Source organism: Mesitornis unicolor, unplaced genomic scaffold (genome assembly GCF_000695765.1).
Source record: "Mesitornis unicolor isolate BGI_N332 unplaced genomic scaffold, ASM69576v1 scaffold9731, whole genome shotgun sequence".
Lineage (NCBI taxonomy): Eukaryota > Metazoa > Chordata > Aves > Mesitornithiformes > Mesitornithidae > Mesitornis > Mesitornis unicolor.
The window spans coordinates 67,711-80,310 of NW_010161727.1; the positions used below are offsets into that span (position 1 = coordinate 67,711).

The 12,600-nt window shown below is 36.8% G+C and overlaps 1 protein-coding gene across 1 annotated transcript in view; it reads right to left on the reverse strand.

Annotated features, from left to right (window-relative positions):
• The window catches only part of ADCY1 (adenylate cyclase 1 (brain)), a gene marked incomplete at its 5' end in the record, with an annotated part of 44,486 nt that extends 32,157 nt beyond the window's left edge, over positions 1-12,329 (reverse strand). The window contains 2 exons of the mRNA XM_010193421.1: positions 190-345; positions 12,188-12,329. Of these exons, the coding sequence (XP_010191723.1) occupies positions 190-345; positions 12,188-12,329 (298 nt within the window). The remainder of the gene's footprint in view (positions 1-189; positions 346-12,187) is intronic.
• Positions 12,330-12,600: the final 271 nt, after the last annotated feature.

Below are 12,600 nucleotides of genomic sequence, written 5' to 3' on the forward strand. Positions count from 1 at the left end.
GACCTGTTATAATTATTTTTTGCCTTTGCTATGAGAAGGCTGTGGGCCTTCTCTAGGTAGGTATGTCTAGCTCCAGCAGGAACACCAGAAACTCCTCTATCAGTTTTTCAGGTCACTCTATATGTTCTCAGAGCAGATGTCCTTGATGAAGCCCTGGCTGCAATGCCCAAAGAGCCCAACATAGCTTACCTTATCGTCATCCTCACATGTCATGACATTGGAGAAAGGGATCTCCGCTTTGAACATCTTACGGCAGTGCATGAGCTGAACAAGCAGGTAGCAAACAGTCTTGAACTTCATTCTTTTGGCAGGCTTAATGTCTGATAGAATCAGCCCCGGAAATATCTGTTGGTCAGAAAAATATTTGTAACTGTGTCATTATATTCCCAAGCAGACATACATACCTGCAGACATTTACACCATCTAGTGGTCAGAACAAACCAATATTCTAATCAAGAAACTGCATTTCGATAAACGTATATTTGCAGGTGAAGATTATGTTGGTTGTTTTTATTTCTAAATTAAGAGATAAAGAATCCATTGAACAGACAGTATTTAAACACATACTTAACATTTTGGGAACTTTTTTCTACATAGAAATGTAGACTCTAAAAAAAAAAGTATATTAATGAAAAACTCATAAAAGAGGCAATATTTGTATTTCTTTAACAAAATAAATTCTAGGAAAATACAGGAAAAAATTAAGGAGGAAATTAAAATTTTTAGTAATTGATATTAAAAAATATAATTTCAGTCATTTTCTTATTTCCTCATTCTGTTACTTCAGTAACTGCTAAGCTCAGGAAAATCAAAAGAGGATGGCTTATGCTTTAAAGATACACTTATATAAATGCCCTAAAAGGATGCTGTGAGGCACTGAAGTTATGTCTTACATCTTATTTCTTCAAAGCAAGAAGAGTTATACCACTGAGAAATATCGTCAAAGTGTTGAGTATAATCTATTCCTATTACCACAGAGCTCCCAGTTCAGCAAGGACAAATATTTTCTTGGTTAACTCTTGAGCATGTATTTAACTCTTGCCGACTTTAGTAAATCCCTAGCATATGTTCAGATGCTTTCACAGATTAGAATAAGAGCAATCCTTTATTCTACCCTTGGTATTTATACCAATATTATTCATGCTTCTGGCATGTCGAATGTGTAAAGCAGTGTTTATGGGAAATGTGGAAGGACCCCATGCCACCACAGTATGGGAATTTAAGCTTGTAAAATTAATCTTTTCTGGAACAGCAAAATAAAGAAACACAGGATTTGGTCGGTAGTATTCCTAGGTACAAAGGACAGATTAAATTACACTCTAAAAACTTTATTCAAATGCTCTAAAACCCACAAATGGCACTGAGGTTTTGCTGTCCAGTCTTCATAATACTATGATTTACCAGAGCAGTTTATATCATTGCTTCAATGATCAAGGAATGAAGAAGGAAGTAATCTGGAAGCATTTGTTTAATGCATGTTTTTATGGATACCTAAATTTAGAGAGACAGGGAAAATGACACTGCTTGTATTCTCAATGGTATCTCAGGTATTGATTTTCTATGCTGTTTAATGAATACAGCTATGCACTTGCATTTTTTCAGAGAATCAAGAGTATCTCCTATTAGTGTACCAATATTCTGTTTAGTTAGAGTACACTGTGGTTATAAAACACAGAAATGACTTTTGTATAAATAGATGCACATTTCTTATTAGCAGGTGGCTATCTTATAAACATGTGACATGTTTCAAATGTGGAAAGGTGCCCAGGTATGCACATGTGCTTTGTTGTGCACTGAAAGGCTGATTGAAGCCATCTAGCATCTCCAGCACTGTACTGCATGGTCATCAACTGGAATCTGAAAGGACACTAGTGTATCTAGTGTGTAATCACTTGTATAAGTGATAATTTAACAAAAGTCTCCATGAAAAGATTCCCAACATGAACCCTTTCTTTTGAGGGCTTTTCGGCAAAGACTTACTGCTATATTGCAATAACTTCATAGAAGATACCATACAAGGATATCATGCTTTAGGTATTCCTAAAGTCACCAAGTAGATAGCTGTTAGGCTTGAGTATGGCATATATGATCAGCTTTTTAGCTACCATTCCCTATAGCTAAAACATATTCTTTGTATAAGTACTCCACTTACAAATTTTCCTAATGTAACAATAATTCCTCTAAAAGTACTATATATTTTACTCAGTCTATCAATCTTTTGATACAACAGAAATGAGCAACTTTCTTGAAACTCCCTCCACTTTTGCATTTTGCTTGCTTTTTTTTTAAGACACAGAGATAAAACGGGAATATACAGAAGTTTACAGGTGGACCATATCTCAAGAGATCATTAGCTTTTTCTTTGCTCAGACCTTTCACTGTGGACATTGCATTAACTGGGTCAACAACTTTGGTTTTAGATTGGCTGGAAAAGATGCTCTTAACAGAGAGCCACAGAAGCTACCTGACAACCTTCATTATGGAAATGCCACAGTAAAGGTGCAAGAGTAGCAAAGAATAGGTAGAACATCTTACTAGTAAGAGACTTAAGAAGGCATAACTTGGAAAAGTGAGCATATGAGCATGACTATATCCTCCTACAAGGATTTGAAGTCCTGTGAAAAGAGAAGAATTTAGACTCTCCTCATTGCAAATTTATAATCAATGTGTTTCTGAGAACAACCTGCAACTTGAAAACGTAGAATGGATATAGTTTGGCTCAGGCAGTATGGCCCTGCCACCAACATGACTTTTCCTGAAGCACATATTTTCATGCAGCTTCCTGACTATATCTTCAAAGAAGTAGGTAGAATATTTTTAGCTCATATCATCAACTGCTTTTTTAATTTATAAATCTTATTGGCAGATAGTCTATCAGTATTATACACTCTTTGTATGTTGGAAATACAGGGGAGTTTTCCAGCTGTCTTGGAGCCAAACAGAAGTTTTTCAACTCAGGTCACTGAAAAAACATGGAGTACTGTGTCTACTTCTGGGCTACCCAGTAGAACAGTGACAAACTGGAGTGAGATCAGCAAAGGTTCACCAAAGCAATTAGGGTTCTAAAGCATACAACTTATGAGGAGAATCTGAGGGTATTCAATTCCTTTATTAACTGTAAGAAGAAAAGTCTAAGGAGGGATCTTCAGCCACCTAAGTAGTAGTTAGAGAGAAGACAGAACTAGACTCATCCCAAAAACGCTCAGAAAGAATGCTCAGAAAAAACCCAAGGGGTAATGAATATAGGCTGGGCCAAGGGTAATTCCTACTTGATACAAAGAACAGAATTTTTAACCATGAGCATGATCATACGCTGAAGCAGGCTGTCGAATCTCCAGCCAGGGAAACACTCAGCATGCATTCAGATGTGTGTGAGAAACCCACAATTTCAAAAGTGGATCTAACTACAAAGCTGAACCTGCTACATGACAGGTCAACTACATGACATCCAAAGGCCCCTTCCAAATTTAGCTACTGTGCGACGCCATGAAAACATGTGGAACACAAATGGCTGGCCAAGAATCTAACCACTCAAAGGACACTGCAATTCACTCAAGTAGGGCACACTGGCAGTTCTCAGGTCATGTATAATTTTATATATAGCTTTCTCTTTTCTTCTTTTTTCCTTTTTTTTTTTAAATCTAGTGGTTGCAGGACATATAGATTCTGTACTGAGACAGAATTTTCCATTACACTACTGTATATACACAATATCAAAAACAAAAAGAAAGGAATTCTCTCCCATTTTCATCTCACAAATCACGTCCTTTTTTTACTATTACTTTTACAGCAAAACAACTATTCAGACACAGTGAACTTCTGAGTGGCATATTTAAGTAATCTCACCTTCTGCTGTAGGCCTCTTTTAAAGACAAGAAATGCAGTACAGTCTGTTAAAACAGACTGGAAAAAAAAAAAGGCAAAACAAAACAAAACATCCCCAATGTCCTTCACTCTGCCTTTTCTCTGAACTAGCTCCAGGCCAGCATTACAGGAAAGCTGGACTGCAGCATCCTCATTCCAGCTCATTTTGTCAATGTATTTTACTTTCACACTTCTTTTTGACCCTTGGGATCATCTCTTATTCTGTTTACTGTTCATTTGCTAAAAAATCTTAGGAAAGGTTTATTGTTTGCTGCAACACAGCTGGCAAATAAGGTTAAGAGCTGGGATTTTCTCACAGAGCACTCTGAAAGGAGCCAGACTATCTACAGCTTTGTGAGCGTCTTTAAGTATGCAGAAAACAAACAAGCACTGATTAAAATTCTGGGAAAACACCCCAGTGTTTGAATCTCATGTAATACTCTGGTAAGGGATTCACTGGTGCTTATTTGGCATTCTCAAGAAACAGCAGCAGACTGTTCCCCTGACTGTATTCAACTGCAGTGCTTAAAATGGCATGGGAGAGAAGATACTAATGACATTCAAAACACATTTACAGAAACCATAAATGCTGTAGCACTGCATAGAAAGCAGAGATTTTCTACCTTCAGGCAGGCAGGACCATGCCTCTTGGAAATGATGTCTGTTTCATTACTATCTGCAAGCCATTCTGTCCTGAGACAGGTGAGCAAATCTTACTTGTTTGGTTTTTTTTGTTTGTTTTGTGGGGTTTTTTATGTGTGTGGTTTTTAAATTTTGTTTTGTTCTGGGATTTTGGTTTTTTTTTTCCTTTTTTTTGGGTCTTTTTTTGTGTGTTTTGGGAGTTTTTTGGGGTTTTTTTGTTTGTCTTTTATTTCTTTTCGCAGTTAAAATCGCAGACATTTGCTTTTCCATTCTTTTTACCCTTATGATACATTTTGCTTAGCACACCTCAGCTGCCCATCAGGAAAGTATATTAGTGATTTTTACCAGTAAATAAAACAATCTATAAGAGATCAGTAACAGAAATCTTACACCAGTGCCCTACGTTTCTCCTACAGATTCCACGTTTCTGGAGGAATAAGAGAGGAGAGTGATAGAGCACATAACTAATTCCACGATCACTGATAGCCCAAGCTGTGGGCTGTCACATTGAAGATGATGCAGTAGCAGCTCCAGAGCAACTGTAGAAACAGTCCTGAAGATGCAGAGCAACACACACTGCAACACACACATCATTCCTCTGTCCGTGTTTGCTGGGTGGTAACACAAGCGCACTCTACTTCTGGTGTTGGGGTGTGTGTATTCCAACAACTTGCGCAATGCAAAGTCTGAGGCACAGATCAGCCCCTGTCCAGATACACGATAGAGCTTCCATCAAAAGATCTGTTAAATCAGATCTGCTAAGGTATATCCCTGCATTAACTGCAAAGCTCTCTTCTTCTGTTATTACTTAGAGTTTAGGAGTCAGAGCTCTAGCACTCCATAAAGGCTGGTAAGCACATGGTCGCTTAATTAAAAATATCCTCAGAATTAATTAGTCCAGAAAGCTGACAACTTACAATGAACATGAAATCTTTCTTGAGACAAAGTGGACAGGATATTTTTAGAAGAGTCAAACACAAAAAAATCCTAGTGAGCTGCTAGCTGATTTTATTGGGCCATAAGCACTCTGTGGAAAACACAAATTTTAAACGTTTGAAAAAAAACAAAAAGGAGAGAATCTGAGAACAATGTGGCATGTTCATGTAGACCTAACCAGAGTGATTAAATCAAATTAACTTTGCAGAGAAAGGATTTTCCTACAAATATAGATGGAACTTCAATTTGAATGGAAATAATAAAATAAAATCTATTAAGTGCAGTAATATTAGACCTGTTTTTTCACTGAATTTACTTTTTTTCTTCTGTAGTCTATTGTTCACATGATGATGCCAAGATGATCTCTTTTAATCAGGTCAGACAAAATCCAACAACCTGCTATCAAAAATCTTAGTAGTACATATAATATATACACCAAATTTCTTCACTTTAAAAAGTTAGATATAAGCATTATTAAAACATGACAGAAAGCATTTTGAGAGTATATGAGCAGTTATACTTGTGAAATATTCTAGTTGCTAACAATGATTCACAGGTAAAAGTGATTCCCCAATAAAGTGCAAAGGCATGTAGTTACTACATGTTTCATCCATACAAAGCAAAAAAACCCATCATGAATCTATGTTTACTCTGCGCTATAATATTCATTCTATACTGGGGAAAACAATCAAATCAGCCATGGGAAAGACAAGCAGACAAGACTCATTGGTTGGTGGTGGAAAGATCTGGAACCCAGTGATTTATTTTAACATAGAAGGCAGATCATCTGCTTCATGCGACAAAGCTATGCTGATTAACAGTAAAAGGAGTATGTTGTACTCCAAGTAAAAAAATACTGCCTTTCAAGCAGCAGAGGGATAAAAAATTTGTTCTGTTTCCTGTTGCATCTTGGTGACAGGACTGCAATGCAGGAAGTTTAAAATCACGTCTGTCTATGCTAGATGAAACAACATATGAAAGTGATGTGACAGCCTTTGCCATTTTTCTTGCAGCTATTGTCATGCAAGTTAGAACAAATCCTCAGACTGCTAAATTTCTACCTATTCAATCATGAGTCAAAGAAATTAACTGATCAACATTTTGAGCTGTTAAATCCATCTGCAGTTCACAAAAAATTATGCGACAGGTGTGTAGTGTAGATAATTGCTCTAGATATTTCTGACATTTGCAAGAGTTTTTTATTCTAAGTAGTATTTTTCAAAGGATGCTCTTGAGCTGTTTTTGCTTACTGAGAGGATTCCTGAGCCTTCAGGCTTTTAACTAAGTTTTCCTGTGAAAAGTGCTCTCTTCTTCCTCTACTATTGCTTTAACTTATTTTTTTCAAATGGACTGCACGCATTTTGCTTTGGCTATAATTATATTTTGGACAAAAAAAAAAGATTACATTTTAGTCCCCTCTATTGGACTGTTTAGGGCATGATCCAACACAGCAAACCAGGCAGAAGACAGAGCACCATACCTCTAACCACCATCTGCTTCCTTCCAGCTGGATAACTAAACAAGGATTCAGAAAAAAAATCGCTAGATCCTTTCACCTGGGATTTTCACTGTGGTCATAGCACTATTCAGAGACTTTAGATAACAGTGCAGGTCTGTCTGAGCTACAGAAAGGATTTTCTGAGACTGCCTGGCATGGCTTTGTGTATTCATGGTAAGCTAGGAAAGAGAAATGTCAGGTTTTTCAGAGAAACTGCTGATTTCCAAAGAGTGAACAGATGCTGTACTCACTTTCATGGACTTTGCATGAATGTCCATCACTGTGTGCTATTCGAATTGTAGATGCAGATACCATGTGATTTACATTGCCCCAAATAAAAGATTGTATCTTTAAATACACAGTTGGTTGGTGAATAACTCATTGGTATATTAGAGGAAAATTTACAGATGGTGATTATCAACCTATTGAAAGCTAATTACAGATTATATTTGGTGTAAAATTCACAAGACACTTATGAATATATAGGAATCACTTATAAGTTGTATCTATAGTGTTTCCTTACGATTTTCATAGTTTTTATGAGCCCCTTTCCTGGACACAGCTCTCTTGCTTCCTGTTAACGTTCTATAGCATTATTTGACTTTGCCTTAGCTCTGGAGCCGGTAAAGTTACTCAGTAGAGCAGGTTCCCTTAAGCTGGCAATGAGTAACAGCAACAGCAGGCCCACTTCTGTAAATGCAAAAACTAAGACATTCCAATAAATCTTTCCCCTCACAGAAACTTGATCTCTTCTGACCACTGCTTGGCTATCTGTAAAAGCACCTTAGGAATTTCGCTCAATGAGCCTTTTCAAAATTAGAGAAGTGCCATCAAAGAGTGAATTGCTGCAGCAAATACAAATAAGTAAAACAAGTACAAAACAACCTGGTTACCACCGAGGCTATGGCCATACTTTAGGAGGTGTTATACTGCAGGAGAAACATGCTTTCTAGAGCAACCATAGAGGTGAAGTAGACCGAGTTCAGCCAAGCTTGCTGCCTCTGCTGTGATTCTGGGAGCCAGCTACAGCAGGTGTAAAACTGAGGCAAAGATACTTCGACTAACGTCAGTGCTGATAATGAAAGAATATAGAATTCTGATGAAAGCCGAACCACTCTATTAAAAAAAAAAAAATTGAACCTAAAAGAATGTCCATGTGTCTAAAGAATAGAGTATGGATCTTGTGAATATTTCATATATTAGAAAGAGGTCTGTTTTACTAACTGGGTCAGACCTGTTTTAAAAGTCCAAGACATTCACATATGTGGTCAGACTTGTGGCTAGTTACATTAATATAACTTTTCAAATCTTGTCTCAGTGCAATATTTTGGTCACATCACTGTAAGTTTTAGTATCAATATAAAATATGAAGACATAATTAAACATTACTGAAAAGAAATGTGCTGGCATTTACAAAACTAGAAACTTTGTCAGGGCATTATAACATTTGTTATTCTATTTAAAAAGCAAATTTGCATAAATTTTTAACTATGATGGCTAGCAAAAAAATTAGTATAATTCAAAAAATTCCTGTATGCCTTTGGAAAGATGAATTTAGATGAATTATTTAAATCTGTTTAGAAGCCAAATGTTACCCAGCCAAACATTAATAATAATAATTATAATAATAATAATAATAATAATAATACACTAATATAATGTCTACCAAAATAAAAACTGTAACCAAACAAAAAGAAAGCATTCCCTTAGTGGTCACTTAGAAGTGCTCTCACACATAGTAGCTTATACACCAAACTAGCAAACAGATCAGATCACAAAATTGAGGTTGTTAGCCGATTCAATAAAAGATCAGAAATTTGGGAGTACTTTATAATTTGTTCACATTTAATATGTAACTAGTACATGAATGAGTAGTCTTATACTGTTATTCTCACTCTTGGCCATTATTTGTGATGAAAGATCTTCCTGTCAGATCAAATATGGAAGAATGCAGGGTATGTGTCTTCTAAACAAATAAAAAAAATAAAATTAAAAAGCCTAAGTGGGCCTATTTACATTTCAAATTCAACAGATTCTTGGCCATCTGTTGCTTGTAACATTGATTTTCATTCCTTTTGGCATCATACCTGCTAAAGTCAGTTCATATTAATGTCAGAGATGATGCATAAAGAACAAAAAATGTGTCTCTATTTCAAGTTACTAAGGCTCCGGAGGAAGGTATACAATATTAAAACAGCAGATACCTGAATTCACCTAAAGAACCTCCATCTTGTGTATGCTTCATGGGTAGCCTTCTGTTTCCATGTCTCTGAAGAGTTAATGTTTGAATCAGGGTAGGAGGGGACAGCAGGTGTTTATTTTGAAGGTAAATATACTGTTAGGTAGCCCATGGTCCAATGATCTGTATGCTAGTATATGAAGATTGGGGATGCCTGTGATGTACTGTGACAAACAGCAAAGTAACATGGTGATTGATCTGTGAGCCCAGTAGAGAAGCCAGTCGATACCAGTAAAATCCATGAAGTGTTTCTTCCTGACAGTTTGGCTGACACGTCATTGATGCATGTTGGAGAGCTAATGTCGTTAGCCAAGCTGTACCGCAGCATCTGCCACTTCCAAAAACCCATCAGTGACATCCATAGGTAAGATGGCATTTGGTTTCTGTAGCTGATGACAAAGCAATCAGCCGTTTCTCAGCAGTCACCAGTAGGTTCTCAGCAATCTTGCAAAGACAAAGAAATGTGTGCTCACACAGTAGCACAGCTCTCATCCTTGCACATTAAACGTGCATTGATCTGGTTTACGTTAATATATGAATGTCAAGCTTCTGTTCCTGAATCACTGGTTTATGTAGCGGAGTTGACACAACACAGTCTATATGTAATAGCCCTATTTATTCTCTTTTCCCTCTACTTGTCTCTGTACATCAACCTGTCAACAATTTCTGAAATCCAGCTATTTCTCTTCTCAATATGAAATGAAACCTGATACATAATAACAGGAATTGAAATTATACATAATGCTGTAGGAGGGAAAACAGCAGAAAACCAAGACAAACAATTTTAGCAGCAATAAGCAACACACCTACCTTAATTAAGCCCTCCTTATGTTTTCTTCTTTATTGAGATTGATTAATTTAGGAACTAATTCTGGTTTCAAGAAAGCAACCAGAAAAAGTCTCTCATTGACTGCCAAAACAGAATCTAGCCCACTGGTTTTCCACCTTCTTTCTTTCATAACTACCTAAACTCAAATCTTATCACATATAGCAGCAGAAGAACAAAATGTAAGATTGCTTGATTTTCACAGCGGATGATTACACTCAATCTCTCTAATAATAAGATGCTTCAGAGGAAGTGTGTTAAAAAAGCACCCTTGCAGCAGCCTTTCTGGAATAAAACAACAGGTGTCTTCATGACCAGGATCTAATTTGCATGGTGACTGGACTCCCAATATTTTCATCAAAACTCCTTGAGTGATCAAATTCAGACCAGGAAACTTACTGCAGTCATGGAATTCAAGATGACCTGTGTTTTCCTGGTTGCATTTTTACCAAGCACTCATTTGCTAACACCGTCCAGCATGGAGATTTGACATCACTCATTGCATCATACTCATCAGTATTATTTTCATGCTTATTTTTGGAATTTGATATAATTTTCCCTCTAAAGGTCAAATCCCTGAATGGAACTTGTTTGGGCAGAGTCTCAGAAGACAAAGGTGTAAAAGTCTGTATCTCAAGTTGTCTGCCTGAGATAAAGAGCAATAAAAGTTCCTCTTGGCCTGTAAACATATTACGGCAGATAACTTCAAAGACAAGCCTCATTTGATGTGGAAAAGTTTGGAGCAAACTGATTGTTTTAAATTATGATTATGGACTTTCAAGACTCCACCTGAAGTCACAAGACATTTTGCAGTAGAACAAAAGGCTGCCCTACAATCAGTAACTGGTCGAGGAAGAAAGGTGTGACTATATATGAACCTGTTGGAAAACCACTGTCCCCACTTTCACTATGTGTTGAGACTCAATATATTACCATTGCACTGCTGGGCCTCTGTTCTCCTTATCCTAGAAAATCTGGTTAGAACAAGGAGTCACATCCATTTTCATCAGGGGTGGCTAAATCCTGAGCAACATCTAAGAAATTAAGTTCCTGTTCAAATGAGCTAAAATCTTCTCTTACCTTATTCTTTCCACACTTTCCATTTTCTGTTCTCCACCAAAAAGAAGAAAAGAGCAGAAAAAATTATTGTCCCTCAACAGCACTGCTGACTTACTCCTCTTTCCCCATTACATCTCCAGGGGTGTGACAAAAGGAAGCAGCTAAAGGGAGAGGGAGGCTTAAGAAAATTTGGAGGGAAAGGCAGCTAAGAAAAGAAAGGAATGACCAAAATCACTGTGGGAGTCTGACGTGGCAGAGCAAGCAAGGAAAACATTGAATTTGTCATGAACAGCTCAATGTAGTAGGAGGAAAAAACATGCATGTTTTGGATAGAGAAGATATTATTTGTTGCAATAATCTTGGAAAATTTACTCAGCTTCAGCATAAATATCTGATCTATAGTACAGTGGTATATACATTTGAAAGGAGGATGGTGGACTGCAGCTGCTTCCTCTGACCTGGATAAAAGGGCTTGTGTTGTACAGCTTGGCAACACGGCAGCTTGTCAATACTTCCAGGGAATGTTAACTCACTCACTAACTTTTCTGCTGTGGGAATGATGTGTCTGTAAATACTACTTTTTCTATATCTACTCCTTAGGGAATTCTCCAGGCCCAGTAAAGAGGACACCAGTATCACAAGTGGTTGTAGAAAGGGTTAGGAGAGCATGAGTGATATGGCATGGGAATATGGGAATGAAAGAGTAAAGAGAGCTAGAAGAAAAATAGCCAAGCTGTGAGCATTAATAATCTGAAACATCCTTTTACAGGGGGAGGAAGGGAAGAGTGAATTAAATTTTTGGAGTAACATATGATATAATTTGTGATAGAATGATTACAGAATCTGAATAAAACAACAGTTTTCCTTTTGGGAGGATAAGGGGAAAAATTATTTCATTTTAAAATTTCAAAAGTAAATTGATCATCTTCTCTGTGTAATATTCAAGGTTAGCTATTTTAGCAATCCTACCTCAGTCAAAAACAAAAGATCTAATTTCAAGAGTGTTTGAAGAGCTTTCAGAAATAAGAAATACCAGTATTGCCTCTGCTTTCAGAATGTCACAGAACAGTTGTTAAATTATGAAAAACATATTACAGAATAAGGTGGAATTTGTGGAGCTTACCTTCCTACGATGGGATGGCACAATAAAATATGTTTCAATGTTATGCTTCTTCAAGAAACTATTCCTCTCGTGACCATATCCTGGTTCTACCTCATAGTCTCCATTTAGGCACTCTAAGGTGGTCTTTGTAATGTGAACTTTCCTGAAGAGAAAAATCAGACATTGTTGTTCAAAGCAAAGGTATATTATGAGCTATTTGCTACTGAAATACACTCCTTTGCAGAAGAACAGAAAGAGGTCAAATTTTGTGTAAAAGCCCATTATTTGATGGAAAAAATCTGTTTTGTTTTGTATTTTCAGCCAAACAGAACATAGAAATATAACTATTATATGCATTTTCTAAACTTGAGCAGAGTGAACAGAAAGATAACTGTCCAAACATCTGCAGATTGGTTGATCTGTAGAAAGTGAAA